The sequence below is a fragment of the Strix uralensis genome, chromosome 24 (genome assembly GCF_047716275.1).
Source record: "Strix uralensis isolate ZFMK-TIS-50842 chromosome 24, bStrUra1, whole genome shotgun sequence".
Taxonomy (NCBI): Eukaryota; Metazoa; Chordata; class Aves; order Strigiformes; family Strigidae; genus Strix; species Strix uralensis.
Window position 1 is genome coordinate 3,873,297 of NC_133995.1, and position 19,684 is coordinate 3,892,980.

The 19,684-nt window shown below is 66.1% G+C and overlaps 4 protein-coding genes across 5 annotated transcripts; 1 reads left to right on the top strand and 3 right to left on the bottom strand.

Moving 5' to 3' along the window:
- Positions 1-129: 129 nt before the first annotated feature.
- Positions 130-5,881, bottom strand: INAVA (innate immunity activator). The gene is made up of 8 exons (XM_074893715.1): positions 5,725-5,881; positions 5,039-5,163; positions 4,838-4,957; positions 4,384-4,615; positions 3,431-3,502; positions 2,958-3,348; positions 1,389-1,965; positions 130-264 (listed from the first exon to the last, which is right to left on the bottom strand). Exons 1-8 carry the CDS (start codon positions 5,879-5,881, stop codon positions 172-174), a joined length of 1,767 nt encoding a protein of 588 aa, XP_074749816.1. The 3' UTR covers positions 130-171.
- Positions 5,882-9,494: 3,613 nt separating this feature from the next.
- GPR25 (G protein-coupled receptor 25) lies at positions 9,495-11,070 on the bottom strand. Its single transcript, XM_074893389.1, has one exon. It carries the CDS (start codon positions 10,641-10,643, stop codon positions 9,495-9,497), a length of 1,149 nt encoding a protein of 382 aa, XP_074749490.1. The 5' UTR covers positions 10,644-11,070.
- A 357-nt stretch (positions 11,071-11,427) lies between these two features.
- LOC141954353 (protein FAM107B-like) lies at positions 11,428-14,028 on the bottom strand. Of its 2 annotated transcripts, none has more exons than XM_074893774.1 (5): positions 13,911-14,028; positions 13,371-13,407; positions 12,684-12,828; positions 12,445-12,583; positions 11,428-11,541 (listed from the first exon to the last, which is right to left on the bottom strand). In XM_074893774.1, exons 1-5 carry the CDS (start codon positions 13,932-13,934, stop codon positions 11,428-11,430), a joined length of 459 nt encoding a protein of 152 aa, XP_074749875.1. In that variant the 5' UTR covers positions 13,935-14,028. The 2 variants fall into 2 exon arrangements, with proteins under 2 accessions (XP_074749875.1, XP_074749874.1); XM_074893773.1 differs by having other exon boundaries at positions 12,445-12,604.
- Positions 14,029-15,576: 1,548 nt separating this feature from the next.
- TMEM167B (transmembrane protein 167B) lies at positions 15,577-17,782 on the top strand. The gene is made up of 3 exons (XM_074893534.1): positions 15,577-15,644; positions 17,041-17,172; positions 17,257-17,782. The coding sequence occupies exons 1-3, from the start codon at positions 15,584-15,586 to the stop codon at positions 17,337-17,339; spliced, it is 276 nt and encodes a 91-aa protein (XP_074749635.1). The 5' UTR covers positions 15,577-15,583; the 3' UTR covers positions 17,340-17,782.
- The last annotated feature ends 1,902 nt before the right edge of the window (positions 17,783-19,684 follow it).

Consider the following 19,684-nt stretch of genomic DNA (forward strand, 5'->3'; position numbering starts at 1 on the left):
TGGGGGGGGGGGGGGGGGGGGGGGCTGTGCCTCCCACCCGAGTCCCCACGCCATGGTGGGGGGGGGGGTGGGACGGGACATCCCTGTCCCCACTGTCCCTGGGCCAGCCAGGCTGTGCCCCCCCCATCCCCTCCAGAGTCGGGGGGGGGGGGGCGAGGGCGGTGTCCACGCTTACACTTGTGTGACGATCTCGCCGTTCTCAGGCACGTAGACCTGCACGGGCACGCCGTCCGGGGAGCGCCGCAGGACGTGGATCGGGGGCGCCTGCGTGGGAGAAGGAGCCCGTGGGTGCTGGCACCCCACCCTGCGCCAGGGCAGCACCCCGGGGTGCACATCGCGGGGCAGGGTTTGGGGGGGAGAGGGGGTGTTTGTGGGGGCACGACTGCAGGTCCCGACTTGCCCTGCGTGGGCCCTGGTCGTGCCACGGGTGCTGGCCCCCAAAATATCTGCAGGGACCCCCCTGCCCAGGGGCACCCTGGTGCTGTCCCAGGGACCCCCGTGGGAACCCGGGTCCTGCTTGTGGGACCGTGGGTGTGACCGGAGGGACCCTCGTGGGACTCCAGTCCTGCCCCAGGGACCCCCTTAGGATCCTGCTTCTGCCCCAGGGACTCTTGTGGGACCCCAGTCCTGGCCCAGGGACCCTGGATCTGCCCAGAGAGACCCTCAGAGGGTCCCCATCCTGCCCCAAAGGACCTTGAGGAACCTTGGTCCTGTGCCCAAGACCCTCACAAGACCCTGGTCCTGGCTGTGGGACCTTCTCAGGACCCCAATCCTGGTCCTGTCCTGTCCCAGGGGACCTTCATCGGTCCTGTTCCAGGCACCCTTGGGGTTCCCCAGTCTTGCCCCAAGGGACCCTCATGGGACCCTCATTCTTCCCCCGCGATCCCCTCAGGACCCCGATCCTCCCCCTGGGACCCACTCAGGACCCTGGTCCTGCCCCAAGAGCCCCCTTAGGATCCTGCTTCTGCCCCAGAGACCCTCGTGGGACACTAGGCCTGGCCTGTGGGACCCTGGACCTGCCCCGAGGGACCCTCAGAGGGTCCCCATCCTGCCCCAAAGGACCTTGAAGGACCTTGGTCCTGTCCCCAAGACCTTCCTCAGACCCTGCCCAGGGACCTTCACTGGATCCCAGTCCTGCCCCAAGGACCCTCATGGGACCCCAATCCTTCCCCATGGACCCCCCCAGGACCCCACTCTTGCTCTGGGGAACCTCATGGGACCCCACCAGAGCCACTTGTCCCTAAACCACCTCAGGGTGACAACTCGTGTCACCCAGTCACCTGCAGGGCAGCACCCAGGGTGTCCCCATATGGGGACAGGCACTGTGGTGCCCCCACTCTCCCATGTCCCCACTCCCACCACTGCCCCAGCCGGACCCCAGACCCTACCTGAGCCCGTGGCAGGACTCCACGGGTGATGGGCACGTCCCTGGTGGTGCCACCACGGGGTCCGTGAAAGGCCCCTTGTCGGTCAAGGGAGTGGGGCCGGGCACCTCGCAGTCGGGCGCGCTGGTGCCATGACTTGAGCTCCTCGGTCACGGCCGCCTTGGAGAGCCCCCGGCCCCCCGCCGGCGCATAGTCCTTGAGCGAGGGGGTGCGCACGATGCGGCTGTGTGAGGGCACCAGGCGTTGGTAGCGTAGCGGGGCCAAATCCTGCTCGTAGAGGAAAGCCGGGGGGCCGGCGGGTGGCAGGAACCGATGGGCACCCCGGGGGTAATAACCAGGTTCGGCGAGGGGCGGTGGGACTGGGGGGCGCGGGAAGGAGACGTCGGGGCTGCTGCTGCCCGGGGACGTGGCGTGGGAGATGCTGGAGAGGTCGGAGATGCTGTCGTCGGAGCCGGAGTGGCACGCGGGGCCGGGGGTCGGGATGCAGGAGGTGGGCACCGTCACCGTGTAGTACGTGGGGCGCCGGCGGGGTACGGCACTGCGGCCCCGCGGCTCGCCGGGCTGCCAGCACGCCTCCACCCTGCGGGCAGGAGGGCTGCGGCTGCAGGTGGACCCTTCCCCTCACCACCCGCCCGAAAACCAGGGGAAAGGGGGGCCGGGGGGTGTGGGGGGCTGAGTACCCAATGGGTGCAGGCTGCGGCCTCCCCATGGGGTTATCTGCAGCCTCATCCCCATGGATTTATGGGCATCCTCCACATAGGGTTGTCTCCAACCTCCTCCTCACGGAGTTATCTCCAACCTCCTCCCCGTGGGTTGAGCTCCACCCTCCCCATGGGGTTGTCTCCATCCTCCCCATAACGTTGTCTACAACCTCCCCATGGGGTTGTCTCCATCCTTCTCACAGGGTTATCTCCAACCTCCCCTTGGTGTTATCTCCAACCTCCTCCCCCCCCCATGGCTTTAGCTCCATCCTCCCCATGAGGATATCTCCATCCTCCTCCTCGTGGAGTTAACTCCATCCACCTTCCCATGGGTTGAGCTCCATCTTCACCATGTGACTATCTCCATCCTCCTCCCCATAGGGTTGTCTCCATCCTCTTCATAGGTTTATCTCCAACCTCCCCACAGGGATATCTCCATCCTCACCTTGCTGTTATCTCCATCCTCCCTTCCTGTAGGGTTATCTCCAACCTCCCCATGGCTTTAGGTCCATCCTCCCCATGGGGCTATCTCCGTCCTCCTCCCCATGGGGTTGTCTCCACCCTCCTCCCCATGGGGTTGTCTCCATCCTCCCCACAGGGTTATCTCCAACCTCCTCATGGAGTTAACTCCATCCACCTTCCCATGGGTTGAGCTCCATCCTCCCCATGCGACTATCTCCATCCACCCCACCATAGGGTTGTCTCCATCCTCTTCACAGGTTTATCTCCAACCTCCCCATAAAGTTGACTCCAACCTCCGCACAGGGATATCTCCATCCTCTCCTTGGTGTTATCTCCATCCTCCCCTTGGTGTTATCTCCATCCTCCCTTGCAGAAGCCCTGGTCCCCTCTCCCCATGCCCAGGACATACCTGAGGGACTGGGACTGTCCCCGCCGGCCCGATGGCTCCGGGGTGCTGGGAGCGCTGGAGCCCGCCTGCCGGCACAGCACCAGGGTCCTGATGGGGACAAAGCGGTAGGGAGGGACGTCCCCCGCCCTGGCCACCGGCGAGGCTGTGGGGTCGGGGCTGCCGGGTGTGGCGGGGGTGGCTGGTGGGGACCCGGGGTAGCACCGGGAGCCCCGCGTTTCCCCATCCCCGGCGTCGACACTGGGTTTTTTGGCCTTCTCATAGGGTCTGTCGAGGCTGGTCTCCCGCCAAGGGCTGGGAGGGGCCAGCGGGGTCCCCGACCCCTCCTCCTCGGTGGGCTCCTCAAGGGACGGGGACCCCCGTGGGGTGGCAGATCCTGTCAGCCGTGTCTCCTCTGCAGGGGAAGCGAAGGGTTGGGATGGAGGGGACACACGGAGAGCAGTGTCCCCCCTCCCCAGTCCCCGCAGCCCCCTTACCCTCCTCCAGCAGGACGGTGTCCGACAGCGAGCTCTCGTCGGAGGCGCTGAGCTCTGCGGGGCAGGGGACGGGTGAGAACGGTGCCGGTGCCGCCGCCGGGTGCCAAAACGCTCCCACGGCACCCGCCGCCACCCAGCGCGTCCCCGGAGGCCTCCGCTCCCCCTCTCCCACGCCGCCTGTCCCGACACGCTCCGGGACGGTGGCGGTACCGGCCAGGCCGGCTTTGCCGAGCTGCGTTGCCGGCGCTGCGGGCAGCTCCCAGCCTGCCCAGGCCGGGCAGGAGGAGGGGTGCTGGGCAGGTTTGGGGGCACCAGGAGGGAAGGAGCCACCACCACCATGTCCCCAGTCCTTGGGGGGGTGACGGGAAGGTGGCAGGGATAGAGCCGAGGCTGAGGCACGCGCGGGGGCGAGCGGGGCCCCGCTTGGATGGCTGCCACCGGGATGGGGACGTGGCAAATCCTGCCTCTCGTTGGGGTGCACTCGCTGGGGGTGGTGGATCGGGGGGCAGTCATGGGGTACAATCAGCAGGGGTGAAGTATTGGGGTGCATTCATGCGGGCGCATAGAGCAGGGATGGTGTATCGGGGTGCATGCCGTGGGGATGAAGCTTCGGGGGGGCATTCACAAGGGTGCAACCACCAGGGATGAAGCGTAGGGGCGCGTTCATGGGGGGGCCATCATCGGGGATGGTGTGTGGGGGTGCAGTCACCAGGGATGAAGTATTGGGGTGCACGCCCTGGGGATGGTATATTGGGGTGCATCCAGGGGGGTGCATTCACCAGGGATGGGGGATTGGGGTGCACACGCCAGGGACGGCACATCGGGGCGCATTCACCAGGGACACCCAACCACGCTGCACCCATCTCTACCTCCCTGACTTCCAGCACCCCCCAAACGAGCCACCACCAGCCAGGGGAGGGCAGATGGGGGGTGCGGGTGGGGGGGGAACTCACCCTCGGCAGCACCGGTCCCACCACCGGCGGGCAGGGGCCGGCGGCCGGCCAGGAGCCGTCGCTGGTTGAGGATGTTCTCCAGGTCCTTCAGCTTCTGCTCCTCCAGCAGAGCCGCCGTCTGCCGCCGCTTGCGGAGCCTCTTGCTGATGTTTTCCTCCCGGCAGAGACGTCGGGCGGCCTTGGCGATCTGCAGCTGCAGTGCCAGGTCCCGCTCCAGGGCGCTCAGTGGGTCCTGGGGATGGAGTTGGGGGGCGCACGCTCGGTACCCCACCACCCACCGCCACCCCACCCATCGCGCCTGCGGGGGGAGATGAATTTCTCCCGTGGGATGGCGATGGTGACATCTCCGGGTGACGCTTGGGCATCTCCAGCATGGGATGGAGACGGGTCCCCACCGCCTGCCCCCAGGGACACCCCCCCACCCACCCCTGTTGCACCCCGGGGACCCCCTCACCGCCCCGCGTAGGACGAGGGTCTCATCCAGCTTGAAGGCGGCACCAATCCTGCGCCGGACCTTGGGGGGCTTCTCGCCAGCTTTCAGGGGGTACTCGCGGGGCAGCGTCCCCGTCAGCTCCTGGGGGACATCACGGGGACACTGAGCCGCTGCCGGGGGGGGTTTGGGGCAGGGTGTGTCCCCCCCCCGCACCCCACTCACCGCCTCGCGCAGGCAGAGCCGCCGCAGCTCCTGCACGCAGCCCTCCAGCCGGGCCTCCAATGCCTGCTGCTGCCTGCGCCCTGCCTGCGCCCGCTCCTTCAGGGGCGACACGGGGCTGTCGGGGCCTGGGGACGGACGGACGGACGGACGGAGGGACGGGCGGGCGGACGCACGCCTGCTGAGATGCACCCCGACACCCCCCCCCACCACCACCCCCCAGCCTCCCTGCCTCAGTTTCCCCCAACCCCAGGGAGGAGAAAAGAATCTTTGACCACCCCCCCCACCCCCCGCACCGTGCCACCCCCCAGCAGCACCCATGGGTGCTCCAGCTCCCCCGGGGCAGCTGTGATTTCCCAGCATGGGGGGGGCACACACAGACGGGGAAGGTTTCGCCCTGACTCAGCCGTCCCCGAGCGAAACCCGGCTGAGTCAACGCCAGACCAGGGCCCCCCCCCCTGCCCCGCCATGCTTGGGTGCCCCCCCCGAAACTGGGGAACCCCCATTTTCCCACCCTCCCCCCCCCCCCCCCAGGAGCTTTTGTGTGTCCCCAGGGCCACTCCATGCACTGAAGTGCCCCGTTCTCAGCCTGGGGAGGGGGGGCACACCTATACGATCATGCGTGGGGGATGGGAGCACCCCAAGACCTTCCCCCCACCCCCCCCAAAAATACCTCCCCCAGCGCTCACCCGAATGCAGCATGATCCCGCTGTCGGTGTCGCTCGCCTCCCCCATGCCGCGCCAGGACCCTACGGGCGACAGCGGGGAGACGCCTTGTCCCTGTGCCACCCCCCGGGGAGCACCCATGGGTGCAACCCCCACCGCACCCCCCCCAACCTTCAGCATCACCCTCGTCCTTCCTGGCCGCCGGCTCCGGCGATGGCGGCCGGGGGAGGAAGGCGAGGCCGTGTTTGCTTTGCCTGCCTTCTTGTAGGTCCTACAATAAACAAAGGTGTGCAAACACGTGCGTGGCAGCCAGGGTTGCCTGGATGAGACCAATCCCGGGGGCAAAGGTGGTCGGGTGCGGCGGGGGGAGGACGGGGGGGGCCTCGCTCCTGCCCGGGCCGGTTTCGCTGGGCGCCTCTCCCAGTTTTGATTTCTTTTCCGTCTGGGCTTGAGGCGGCTCCTGGGGTGGGGGCAGCCACTGACCCTGGGAAAGCGGCTCCCCCCCATCACCCCGATACCCCCCTGCTCTTGGCAGAGGGGGGGAGAATGGGTGGGAGCGGGGAGAGGGGGGGTTGCCTGCCCCTGCTTTTGCATCGCTTTCGTGCCCACCGTGCCTCAGTTTACCCTGCCGGGACGCTGAGCGACTTGGGGAAACTGAGGCAGGGAAGGGTGGGGGGGTCCCGGGGGGTCCGCGGCGGGGCCGGGGGGCGATGCCTTACCTGGGCGCTCGCCGCCGCTGCCGGCTCTGCTGCGCCCGGGCCACGGGGACGTGTTTTGACTTGAGGCGGAGGGGAGGAGCGGGTGAGCAACACCTTCCCCGGCTGCCGCCGCCGGCAGCGCCCGCGCCCGCGCCACCCCACGCGCCCCGGCCTCCGCCCTGCACCAACGACAAGGACGACGGCCGGGGCCTGCCCGCCTGCTCGGCACGGCACCGGCGTGGCAAAGTACAGTGTGGTGTGGCGCAGCGTGGTGTGGAAGAGCATGGCACGGCGTGGCACGGCATGGCCTGGCACGACACAGCATGGTATGGCATGGCGTGGCACGGTGTGGCATAGTGGGGCGTGATATGACACAGGCCAGCGTGGCGTGGTGTGGCATGGCACGGCACATCATGGCACGACATGGTGCAACTTGACACGGCGTGGTGTGGCGTGGCATGGAAGAGTATGGCATGGCATGGCATGGCATGGTACGGCATAGTAGGGCGTGATATGACACGGGATGGCATGGCGTGGTATGGTGTGGTGTGGTGTGGCACGATATGGCACATCATGGCGTGAGACGGCGCAACCTGACACAGCGTGGCGTGGCGTGGTGTGGCATGGAAGAATATGGCACGGCGTGGCACAGTATGGCATGATACAGTATGGCGTGGTGTGGCATGGTATGGTGTGGCACGGCACGGCACATCATGGCACGACACGGCGCAACCTGACACAGCGTGGCGTGGCACGGCGTGGCACTGTACAGCGTGGTGTGGTGTGGCGTGGTGTGGCACGGCACGGCACATCGTGGTGTGGCATGGTGCAACCTGAGACAGCGTGGCGTGGCACGGCGTGGCACCAGGCACGGCGTGGTGTGGCGTGGTGTGGTGTGGCATGGCATGGCACGGCATGGCACAGTCTGGCACGGCATGGCGTGGCACGGTATGGCATAGTAGGGCGTGATATGACACGGGATGGCATGGTGTGGTGTGGCACAACATGGCACGACATGGTGCAACATGACACAGCGTGACACCAGACACAGCGTGGTGCGGCGTGGTGTGGTGTGGCATGGAAGAGCATGGCATGGCACGGTATGGCACAGTATGGCATGGCATGGCGTGGCACAGTATGGCATAGTAGGGCGTGATATGACATGGGATGGTGTGGCGTGGCATGGTATGGCATGGTATGACACGGGACGGTATGGCGTGGTATGGTGTGGCACGGCACGGCACATCATGGCACGACAGGGTGCAACCTGACAGCATGGCACCAGGCACAGTGTGGTGTGGTGTGGCATGGAAGAGCATGGCGTGGCACGGCACAGTATGGCATGGCATGGCATGGCGTGGCACGGCATGGCATAGTAGGGTGTGATATGACACAGGACAGTGTGGCGTGGTGTGGTGTGGCACAACACAGTGCAACTTGGCACAGCATGTGTGGCTCGGCACATCATGGCATGACATGGCGCAACTGGACACGGCATGGCATGGCACGGCGTGGCACCAGGCACAGCGTGGTGTGGAAGAGTATGGCACGACCTGGCACAGCACGGCACGGCATGGGACGGTACAGCATGGCATGGTACGGCACAGCACAGCATGGCACAGCACGGCCTGGCATGGCACGGCACAGCCCGGCACACCATGGCCCAGTGCCGGGTGGAGGTTCCACCCCCGGTGCCACGCGGGGCCGTGCCAAGCACAGGGACACCGTCCCCATCCCCACCATGGCCCGCGGCCGGGGGATCTTCCCTGGGGTTGGTGTCCCCAAAATGCCAGGAACCGAGCGCTGCCCTGGCACTGCCACCACCGTCCCTTTGCCGGAGCAGGGACCGACGGGAGCCGAGGGAGCCTGTCCTGTCCCTGTCCCCAGCCAGGAGGGGACATGCAGAGCAGGGCAGTGCCAGGGCTGGGCCAGGGCTGTGCCACGGCAGGGCCAGGGTAGGGCCAGGACAGTGCCAGGACAGTGCCAGGGCAGTGCCAGTGCTGTGCCAGGGCTGTGCCAGGGCAGTGCCAGGGCTGTGCCAGGGCAGGGCCAGGCCGTGGGAACGGTGCTGCCGCGGGCACCGGTGAGGGGTGAGATGAATCAGGGCGGCTGGCGCAGGCGAGTCGGCCACATCCTGCGCTGCCGGCACGGGGCAGGTGGTGGAAAGTGTGTCTCAGCCCCACGGGACGGTCCCACAGCCTGCCAGGATGGGGATGAGAGGGCAGGGTGCAGGCAGAGTGCAGGCAGGAGAGATGCAGGCAAGGGTGCAGGTAAGAGAGGTGCAGGCCAGGGTGCAGAGTGCAGGCAGGGTGCAGGCAGGAGAGGTACAGGCGAGGGGTGCAGGCAGGAGAGGAGCAGCAAGCGTGCAGACAGCAGAGGTACAGGCAGGTGAGATGCAGGCAGGAGAGGTGCGGGCAGGGCACAGGTGAGGGGGCAGGCAGGGGGCAGGCAGGAAAAGCTGCAAACAGGTCAGGCACAGGCCAAGGGTGCAGGCAGGGTGCAGGCAGGAGAGGAGCAGCAAGCGTGCAGACAGCAAAGCCATCCCAGGCAGCTGCAGGCAGGAATGCAGGCAGCAGCGGTGCCCTGCACCTCCACAAACTCCCCAACCCCCTCCCCTCCACCCACAGCTTCCCGACGTCCCTGAGCTCCTCCATGATTTTGGGGGGGGCCACCCCCACCTTTGCTGCGGCCACCCCTTGCCCAACGGAACAAGGAGGGGAGGGAAGAACCCCTGGCAGTGCTGGAAAAGGGTGGATTTGGAGAAAAAAGGCAGATTTGGGGAAAAAAAGGGGTTTTTTTCTCAGTGTGCCCCCGCGCCGGGCAGAGCTGCTGGCACCGAGCCCCCCCCGAGCCCCCCGACAGGTGGTAAAGAAAGCTCGAAGACTAAAATATATCGTTAGTGATAAGGGTAAATTTGTATTAAATGGGATTAAATTGCGATTAAAACCAGGTCGGTGCTTCTGAAGAGCATCTCAAAGTTGGGGGGGGGATGGTGGCAAGGGGGGTATCCTGGGGGCCGGATCCTGCCGGGGCTGCGGGCAGGGCACGGGGCAGCAGCTCCCTCGGGAATCGCACTGGGACGGGTTGGACCCGGGTTACGGCTGGGGACCGGGTGGGACAGCGGGGACAGCGGTGGCACCCGGGGACGCGGAGGAGGAGGAGAGGGGGGGACTCACCCCCGGTGCTGGCCGGAGCTCGGTCCCGCTCCTGCGCCGGGGGCCGGGGGGGGTCTTAGTCCAGATCCGGCCACCGAAGAGGCTGGAGTCAGTGGTGGAGGAGGGGGCGGCCACGGCGGGACCCGTCCCCGTTGCGCAGGGACCGAAGGGACATCGGGGACGGCAGCGTCCGTCCATCAGGGCGTAGACGAGGGGGTTGACGCAGCTGTTAACGAAGGCCAGGCAGGTGCTGCCGGCCACCACCCACCTCAGGGCCACCTCCTGCCCCTGGGACAGGACCAGCGTCCCCTTGGCGAGGAAGAAGAGCAGAACCTTGCAGGCGTTGAGGGGCAACCAGGAGCAGAGGAAGGCTGCCACGATGGTGACGATGGCGCGGTGGGAACGCCGGACACCCCTGCCCAGCCGGACGTGCCGCTGGAGCCGGCAGTAGATGGAGCAGTAGCAGAAGGAGATGACCCCCAAGGGCAGGAGGAAGGTGAGGAAGACCATGGCCAGGCTGAAGTCCTCTCCATCCTCATCCCAGCAGTCGTCCCCATCCAGCCGCCGGTACACCAGGGACGGGGCACCCAGGAGGAGGGACACGGTCCAGATGATGCCGCAGGTGACGTGGATGTGCCTCTGGGAACCCACCATCTTGGTGTCCAGCACCTTCCTGATGACCAGGTAGCGCTCCACGCTGAGGGCGGTGAGGAAGAGGATGCTGGAGCAGCGGTTGACGGCGATGGCGTAGCTGCTCACCTTGCAGAGCCCTTCGCCCAGCGACCAGCGGTTCCCCCGCGCCCCCGCCACCACCCAGAAGGGCAGGGTGCAGACGAAGATGACATCGGCCACCGCCAGGTTCAGCACAAAGGTGTCCACCATCCTCTTGCCCCCGCTCTTCTTGCCCATCCGCACAATGACAAAGAGATTCCCCACGAGGCCGAGGAGGAAGATGAAGGAGTAGAGGATGGGGATGAAGACAGTGGTGAAGAAGACCTCCCACCTGGAGGAGACCTCCCGGTTCCCCGTCCCGTTGGTCACCGGTGGGTAATCGTAGTCGGCCGAGCCAGCGAGCTCCTCGGGAGCCATGGCGGTGGCCGGGTGCCCTCCCCGGTGCCCGGGGCGGTGCTCGCCGCACCCAGCGGTTGGGTTGTTGATCTGAGATCTGCTCAAAAACAGCACCTCGCACTTCCTTTCCAACGGGGCAAGGGCTGCGGGGTGGAAGGGGCAGGAGGTAAAGCGTGTCTAATTTTGGAAACAGAAAAAAAAAAAAGAAAGAAACCCCCAAAAAAGGAGGGGGGAGAGGAAGACTGGGGGGTGGAAGAAGGCTCCACGCCACCAGGTCACGGCTAAAGGCCTCGGGTGGACACCAACCTGCACCTGGGCTGGTGGGGCCACCACTGACCCGAGCCACTGGCCACCAACCCACCCCGCAACGCCCCCACCGCGGCCGCCCTCCGTCCCCACCGCACAGTCAGCCCAAGCCAATGCCACCCCACTGCTGTCCCCATCCCTGTCCCTGTCCCTGGCACATTTGCATCAAGAAAACCAGATGAAAACTTTTATTTTCTTGGTGTTTTTTTTTTTCAGAGAGAGCCGAGCAGGTGCAGGTTGGGGTGAGACCGTTGCCCGCCACGTGCCCGCGCCGCCCCCGGCGCTGCCCTGGCTCTGCCAGCTCATTCCAGGCCTTGGCACGTTGGTTCTCACGGCTCTGGGGACGCGGGTACCCGCGGCTGTCCCCGACCACGAGCTCTCCCAGAATGACAGCGCCGGGCGCCGTTCCCAGCGCCGGGATGTGCCGGGGACGGGGGGAGCCCGCTGTGCTGCCGTGGGGGTCCTGGGGGAGCAGCCCCCCCCCACCCCGGGCTCCTGCTCACGTCTGCCGGGCGCCCGGCTCCGCCAGCTTCATCTTCCTCAGGCTGTCCCGCACCAGCAGGAACTCGGGGCGAGGGTCCGGGTCCGGCCGTGCCGCCGCCTCCCGCTCGTGCTGTGGCAGGTGGGGCCCGGGAGGGGTGTGGTGGGTCCCGGTCTGGGTCCCCTCAGCTGTCCCCATGACCCGGCCATCTCCTGACCTGGGTGTCCCATCAGCCCAGGCTCCATCACCCGTCCCCATGGCCTGACCACCCTTGAATCGTCCCTCCCTCGGCCACCCCCCAGGTCCAGCATCCCCTGGCCATTCCACCACCCAACTGTCCTCATGACCTGGCCTCTCCCAACTGTCCCCGTGGTGTGGCCTCCTGTGGCCACCCCCAGATCTGTGGGGCAATGAGGAATGGATGGGGCTGAAGGGGGGTTGGGTGGGTGGATGGAGGATGGATGGATGGGTGGATGGAGGATGGATGGAGGATGGATGGATGGATGGATGGATGGGTGGGGGGGTGGATGGAGGATGGATGGATGGATGGATGGATGGATGGAGGATGGATGGAGGATGGATGGATGGGTGGGGGGGTGGATGGATGGATGGATGGGTGGATGGATGGATGGAGGATGGATGGAGGATGGATGGACGGATGGATGGATGGATGGGTGGATGGAGGATGGATGGATGGGTGGGGGGGTGGATGGAGGATGGATGGATGGATGGAGGATGGATGGATGGAGGATGGATGGATGGAGGATGGGTGGGTGGATGGATGGATGGATGGATGGGTGGATGGATGGATGGAGGATGGATGGATGGAGGATGGGTGGGTGGATGGATGGAGGATGGATGGATGGAGGATGGGTGGGTGGATGGATGGATGGATGGATGGGTGGATGGATGGATGGAGGATGGATGGATGGATGGATGGGTGGATGGTGAAGTGAAGTGAAGGCAGGAGGGCTGGGCTGGACATAAGGATGGAGGGCTGGGACAGACCGACAGGGACAGAGGGATGGCACAGACCTCCTCAAGCCTCTGGTGGCGTTTCCTCAGCTGCTGCTCCAGGTCGGAGGGGGGTGCCCGCAGCTCCTCCCTCAGCTTCCTCAGCCGCCGGCTCTCCAGCACCCGCGGGAGCTCGGCCCTGTGCCGGGGCAGGATCCCCCTGCGGGGACGGACAGACAGACTTCAACAGGGCCACCTCCACCTGGCCACCCAGCTGGGGACCATCCCATCCCCACGCCCTGGGTCCCATCCCCACTCACCTGCTGTGGCTGAAGAGCAGCTCCCGGTGCAGCTCCCGGTGGCTCCGAGACTCCCGCATTGGGTTTGGCACCTTCCTGGGCTGGATGAGGCCCTCGTGGCCATCGGTGGCCACGTCCGGGGAGAGGACATTGCTCTTGTCACCCTCTGGAGGGGTGGTGGGGGTCACCAGGGGATGGGTCACCAGGGGATGGGGTCACCAGGGGATGGGTCACCAGGAGGGCTCTGGTCACCAGTGGGAGAGGGTCACTGGGGACACGGTCATTGGGGTGTGGGGTCACCATGAGGGATGGGACAACCTGGGACAGGGTCACCAGGGGGTGGGGTGACCCTGCCTGGGTCCCTCACCCAAAACCACATGCCAGCGCAGGGTGAGATCCTGGACACCAGCCCCCACATCCTCCAGCCTGGGGGTCTCGGGGTGTCACAGCCCGGGGTCCCCACACACTGTCCCTCAGCACGTGGCACCCTCCACGATCCCTGTGTCCAAGTGTCCCTGTCCCCAGGCCACCCCATGTTCTCCCACCATCCCTCAGTGTCCCCATCACCCCTTTGGGTCCTCATTATCCCTTGGGGTCCCCACCACCCATTGGGTGCCCATCACCCCTGGGGTCCCCATGGCCCACAGGGTCCCCGTTCCCCCAGTCCCCACAGCCCCGGCCCCGTGCCCCAGCCCCGGCAGCACCCACCCGGCACCGCGCGGCTCCTCGGGGCTTTGTTGTCACCCTGGCAAAGGCAAAGGGTGGGGTCAGAGAGGGACACTCAGCAGGTCCCTGGCTGTGGGTCCTCCCCGGGCTGGACACACGGCTGGGGACACCGCCAGGTCCGTGTTCGTCACCCCCATCCCCCTGGCACAGGAGGGGGCACAGCCATGGGTTCTGTGGGGCTGAACTTCCTCCGTCCCTCCATGGCTGTCACCCCTGGGGACTGAGTCACCCCCCGGTGTTGATCCCCCTTGGGAGCTCAGGGCTGGCTGTGGTGGGTGGCTGCAAGGGAGGGAGAGGAGAATGGACATTCTCCACGTTAACTCTGGAACCTAAGGATGGCAAGGGGTCCCCAGGCTTAATGCCAGGGGTAGCAGGGGGACAGCCAGACATTTGCCCTGGGGACGTGTCTCGGGGTGGCCTCTGTTGTCCCCTCCCACTCCCAGCGCGGGAGATGGGGGGCCCAGCCCAGGGCTCGGGGGTGTTCCTGTCCCCTGGGCATCCCAGTCAGCTGCCACCACTCACCCTCTTGCTCTGCAGCAGCCCCATGTCCCCGATGCTGGTGGTCCTTGTCCCCGCGCCCTGGGGGCCTGGGGACGCAGGAAACGCGGGCCGGGTGCTGGCTTCACCGAGCCCGGCGGATCCCCCCGTGTGCTCCACCCGTGACCGTGACGGTGGCGGTGGCCCCACTCCTATCAGCAAAAGCCATTAAGCCCCGGGATTAGCCCTGACGGGGCTGAGGGGACGGTGACACGTGTCCTGTGCAGGGCTGGCGGCACCACACCTGCTGCTGCTACTGGGGACACTGGTCCCACTGGGCACACTGGGGTCTGCTGGGGGCACTGGGGTCTGCTGGAGGCACTGGGCCCACTGGGGGCACTGGGGTGTACTGGGGGCACTGAGGTCTGTTGGGGGCACTGGGGTGTACTGGGGGCACTGGGGTCTGCTGGGGGCACTGGGGTCTGTTGGGGGCACTGGGGTGTACTGGGGGCACTGGGGTCTGTTGGGGACACTGGGGTGTACTGGGGGCACTGGGGTCTGCTGGAGGCACTGGGCCCACTGGGGGCACTGGGGTCTACTGGGGGCACTGGGGTCTGCTGGAGGCACTGGGGACTGCTGGGGGCACTGGGCCCACTGGGGGCACTGGGGTCTGTTGGGGGCACTGGGCTCACTGGGGGCACTGGGGTCTGCTGGGCACATTGGGGTCTGTTGGGGACACTGGGGTGTACTGGGGGCACTGGGGTCTGCTGGAGGCACTGGACCCACTGGGGGCACTGGGGTCTACTGGGGGCACTGGGGTCTGCTGGAGGCACTGGGGACTGCTGGGGGCACTGGGCCCACTGGGGGCACTGGGGTCTGTTGGGGGCACTGGGCTCACTGGGGGCACTGGGGTCTGCTGGGCACATTGGCGTCTGCTGGAGGCACTGGGCTCACTGGGAGCACTGGGGTGTACTGGGGGCACTGGGGTCTGTTGGGGGCACTGGGGTGTACTGGGAGCACTGGGGTCTGCTGGGGGCACTGGTCTCACTGGGGGCACTGGGGTCTGTTGGGGGCACCGGTCTCGCTGGATTATGGGGGTTGCTGGGGGTTATTTGGGATACTGGGTTGGGGACTGGGTGCACTGGGGATGAAGGAGGGGTGCTGGGAGTTACTGGGTGCACTGTGGGTCATTTAGGAGGTGGCTTATGGGGGGACTGGGATGGGGACTGGGTGGGACATGGAGCTACTGGACGGACTGGGATACTGTGGGCACTGGGGGTTACCGGTGAGCCTGGATTACTGGGGGACTGGCAGTTACTGGAAGAGCTGGGCTGGGGACTGGTTTTGCTGGGAGGACTGGGAGTGACTGGGGAGCGAGATGGGCACTGGCTGCACTCAGGGGTTACTGGGAGGACTGGGGAACTGGGGTGGGGACTGGGTGCAGAGGGGCGAGCACACTGGTAGTTTTTGGGCATACTGGGCGTTAGGGGCGCTCGGGCGCGCTGGGGCGAATACTGGGCGATACTGGTATTGCGCCCCCCCCGCCCTCCCCCGCTCTGACAATAGGCGCTCGATTGAGGCCGCCTGTTCCGCAGGCCGGAGCGATATCCCCGCCTGGCTCGGCGTTCGGCTGATCGCGCCTGGCGCCATCGGCACGCGACTGGCCGCGCCTGCGGCTTCCGGTGTCGCGTTGGCCGGGTGGGGGGGCGGCCCCGCGCATGCGCAGCGCCGCCGGGCCCGGGAGCGCCGGGGGGGGCCCCGCCGCCGCCATGACCAACGGTGAGGGGCGGCCCGGCCCGGCCCCGCGGGGACACACCGGGGAGCCACGGGGCGGGGGGACACGGCTGCTTGAACACTTCACGGTCTCCCGGGGCGAGGAGGGGGTGACCAGTCACTTGGGGGGGGAGGGGGGAGGGCTCGGTTCCCCATGGCGGGGGGAATGGGGGGCCCTGGGTCCCGTTGAGGGGGGAGCTGGGGGGGGATTGGGCCCTCCTTGGGTGGGGGGTAACTCGGAGGCCTTGGTGGGGCGGAGCTGAGGGGCCTGAGTCCCCCTTTTGGGGGGGGGGGAGCTGAGGGGTCCCGTTGGTGGGGCAGCTGGGGGGCCTGGGGGCCACTTGGGGGGGGGGGTAGCTCGGAGGTCTTGGTTCTCCTTGGGGGGACGGAGTTGGGGGGCTGGGGTTCCTTTGGGGGACAGCTGGGAGGTCTGGGTACCCCTGGGGGGGGGAGCTCGGAGGCTGGGGTCCCCTTAGTGGGGGAAACTGGGGGGTCTGGGTCCCCCTTGGGGGGGGAGCTCAGAGGTTGGAGTTCTTTGGGGGGGCGGAGCTGAGGGGCCTGAGTGCCCCTTTTGGGGGGGATGGAGCTGAGGGGCCTGGGTTCTGTTGGGGGGCAGCTGGAGGGCCTGGGTCCCCCTTGGGGGGGAGCTCAGAGGCTGGGGTCCCCTTAGTGTGGGAAACTGGGGGGTCTGTGTCCCTTTGCAGAGGTGGGGGGGGAACTGGGGGGTCTGGGTCCCCCTTGGGGGGGAGCTCAGAGGTGGGAGTCCTTTGTGGGGGCAGAGCTGAGGGGTCTGAGTCCCCCTTTTTGGGGGGCATGGAGCTGAGGGGCCTGGGTTCTGTTGGGGGGCAGCTGGGGGGCCTGAGTTCCCCTTTTGGGAGGGGGCAGAGTTGGGGGGCAGCTGGAGGGTCTGGGTCCCCCTTGGGGGGGAGCTCGGAGGCTGGGGTCCCCTTAGTGTGGGAAACTGGGGGGTCTGTGTCCCTTTGCAGAGGTGGGGGGGGGGGGAACTGGGGGGGTCTGGGTCCCCCTTGGGGGGGGAGCTCGGAGGTTGGAGTTCTTTGGGGGGGTGAAGCTGAGGGGCCTGAGTCCCCCTTTTTGGGGGGGGAGTGCGGAGCTGGGAGGCCTGGGTTCTGTTGGGGGGCAGCTGGGGGGCCTGGGTCCCTCTTCTGGGAGGGGGCAGAGTTGGGGGGCAGCTGGGGGGTCTGGGTCCCCCTTGGGGGGGAGCTCGGAGGGTGGGGTCCCCTTAGTGTGGGAAACTGGGGGGTCTGTGTCCCTTTGCAGAGGTGGGGGGGGAACTGAGAGGTTCTGGGTCCCCCTTGGGTGAGGAGCTGGGACGCCGAGGGCCTGCTGGGGGGCAGCCGGGGGGCCGGGGTCCCCCCGGGGTGCCCCACTGAGCTCCCCGCAGTGTACTCGCTGGACGGGCTGCTGGTGTTCGGGCTGCTCCTGGTCTGCACCTGCGCGTACCTGCGGAAGGTGCCGCGCCTCAAGGCCTGGCTGCTCTCCGAGAAACGCGGCGTCTGGGGCGTCTTCTACAAGGGTGAGTCGGGGGGGACCTCGGGCTCCGGGACGGGGACACCCCCGGGGGTGTCGCCCCCCCCCGCCTCACCCCCTGACCCCGCAGCTGCCGTCATCGGCACCCGCCTGCACGTGGCCGTGGCCGTGTCCTGCGTCCTCATGGCGTTCTACGTCCTGGTGGTGAAGTGACCCCGCGGGGACCCCACGACCAGAGACCCCGGTACCGACGTCGTCCGCCCCGCCGCCGGCCTGGCACCCCCCCGAGGAGCCGCCATGGCCCGGCACCCGGCTTAAACCCGGCTTGAACCCGGCTTAAACCCGGTTTAAACCCGCCTCGTCCCCCTCGGCGGGGCCGGGCAGCCTTGAAGCGGTTGGAAAGGGAATTCCCGGGGGGGCGAGAGGGAAAATCCATCTCGTGCCCTGCCGGGACTGTGGCCCCCCCGCTGCGGGGACTGGGGGGGGGCCAAGCAGGGCCCCCCCTCACCAGTGGGATTTCCCTGCTCCCCTGGGGTGCCTCGGCGGGGGTCTCCTCCCCACTGTAGCTGTGGGGTTTGTACCCCCCCCCCCCCCCCCCCAGGTTTGCGAACGCTGGACCGCGATGTGCAAATAAAGTGGGGGTGCCCCTGTGGGCAGCGATGGCTCCCTTCCTGGGGGGGCTGCTGGGGGGTGAGGGGCTCCGTGGCATGGGGGGGTTCCATGGTGTCGGGGAGTTCTGTGGGTTAAGGGGTTCTGGGGGGTGAGGGGGGGGGGTTCTGTAGTGGGGGGGGCTGCCGTGGGGTGCGGGGGTGCCGTGGGGTGGGGGGTTCCCGTGGGGTTGGGGGTTCCATGGGGTGGGGGCTGCCGTGGGGTGGGGGGTGCTGTGGAGTGGGGGGTTCCATGGGGTGGAGGGTGCTGTGGAGTAGGGGTTCCCGTGGGGTGAGGGGTTCCCGTGGGGTGAGGGGCTGCCGTGGGGTGGGGGGTTCCATGGGGTGGGGGGCTCCAGGGCCGGCTCCTCCCGCCCCACGGGGCCGACCGTGGTTCAGCGGGTCAGTGAGGGGCGCAGGGGCGGTGCACACCCGGGGTGAGTGTGCAAGGTGTGCACAGCACCCGCCTCTGCGGGGAGGGGCGGGGGGGGGGGGTGCGAGGCCGCGCACGCCTGCCTGGGGGTGCTGGTGTAAGGCTGAGGTGCGCTGTGTGCACACGCGTGTGAGGCTGGGCACGCTCACACGCCTGCCTGTGCACACCCGGAGAGGGGGGCAAGTGTGCAAAGCAAGGCTGTGGGACACACGTGCACAGCGTGAGCGCGCAGGGTAAACACACACACTCGCTCCCGGGGCACAAGTGTGTGTGGGGGCATGCACACGTGTGTGTGTGTGTGTATGTGTGTATGGGGGTGTGTACGTGTGTGTATGTGAGTGTGTCTGTGTGTATATATGTGTGTGGGGGTGTACACGTGTGTGTATGTGAGTGTGTACGTGTGGGTATATGTGTACGGGGTGTACATGTGTGTGTATGTGAGTGTGTATATATGTGTACGGGGGGTGTATGTGGGTGTGTACGTGTGTATATGTGCATACATGGAGAGTATGCGTGTATATATGTGTGTGTGGGTGTGTAGGTGTGTGTATGTGTGTATATGTACGTGGGTGTGTACATGTCTATAACACGTATGTGTATGTGGGTATTTATCATGTGTGTGCACATGTGTGTATGGGAGTGTGTACACGGGGGTGTATATCTGTACGTGTGTATATGTGTATGTCTGTACGGGGGTGTGTCTGCGTGTGCGTGTGTATATCTGTGCATGGGTGCATGTGGGTATATCTGTACGTGTGTACGTGTATATCTGCACGTGTGTGTATCTGTGTGGACATGTATATCTACATGTGAACGTGGGTGTGTCTACGTGGGGGTGTATGTGTATGTGTGTGTGTCTACATGTGTATCTGTACGTGTGTAGGTGTGTATCTGTAGGTGTGTACATGTGTATCTGTACGTGTATGTGTGTGTACATGTACGTCTGTGTACATGTGTACATGTGTGTATCTGGGTGTGTATCTGTATGTGTGTGTCCGTGTGTATCTGTCCGTGTGTGTATCTGTACATGTGTATGTGTCTGTGTGTGTCTGTCCATGTGTCTGTGTGTGTATCTGTAGGTGTGTGTCTGTCCATGTGTATCTGTACATGTGTATCTGTCCATGTGTCCGTGTGTCTGTACACGTGTGTGTCTGTACACATGTGTGTCCATACACGTGTGTGTCTGTGTGTGTCTGTACACGTGTGTGTCTGTGTGTATCTGTACATGTGTATCTGTAGGTGTCCGTACACGTGTGTCCATGTGTATCTGTCCGTGTCCGTGTGTCCGTCCGTGTGTACCTGTAGGTGTCTGTCCGTGTGTCCATGTGTATCTGTACATGTGTGTGTGTCCGTGTGTATCTGTAGGTGTGTGTCTGTCCATGTGTATCTGTCCATGTGTCCGTGTGTCCGTGTGTATCTGTAGGTGTGTGTCTGTCCATGTGTATCTGTCCATGTGTCCGTGTGTCCGTACACATGTG

Bases quoted from the DNA above. Each gene is read 5' to 3' on its own strand.
- LOC141954353 (XM_074893773.1), bottom strand. From the start codon at position 13,934: ATGGGGCTGCTGCAGAGCAAGAGG. The intron at 12,829-13,370 runs GTGGGTGCTGCC...CCACCCCTCCAG, and splicing joins GAGGAGCCGCGCGGTGCCGG to AGGGTGACAAGAGCAATGTC. The intron at 11,542-12,444 runs GTCTGTGCCATC...CACCTGCCACAG, and splicing joins GCCACCAGAGGCTTGAGGAG to CACGAGCGGGAGGCGGCGGC.
- GPR25 (XM_074893389.1), bottom strand. From the start codon at position 10,643: ATGGCTCCCGAGGAGCTCGCTGGCTCGGCCGACTACGATTACCCACCG.
- INAVA (XM_074893715.1), bottom strand. From the start codon at position 5,881: ATGCTGAAGGTTGGGGGGGGTGCGGTGGGGGTTGCACCCATGGGTGCT. The intron at 5,164-5,724 runs GTGAGCGCTGGG...GTCCGTCCCCAG, and splicing joins CGGGATCATGCTGCATTCGG to GCCCCGACAGCCCCGTGTCG. The intron at 3,503-4,383 runs GTGAGTTCCCCC...CACCGTTCTCAC, and splicing joins TGGGACCGGTGCTGCCGAGG to CCGTCCCCTGCCCCGCAGAG.
- TMEM167B (XM_074893534.1), top strand. From the start codon at position 15,584: ATGCGCAGCGCCGCCGGGCCCGGGAGCGCCGGGGGGGGCCCCGCCGCC. The intron at 15,645-17,040 runs GTGAGGGGCGGC...AGCTCCCCGCAG, and splicing joins CGCCGCCGCCATGACCAACG to TGTACTCGCTGGACGGGCTG. The intron at 17,173-17,256 runs GTGAGTCGGGGG...CTGACCCCGCAG, and splicing joins CTGGGGCGTCTTCTACAAGG to CTGCCGTCATCGGCACCCGC.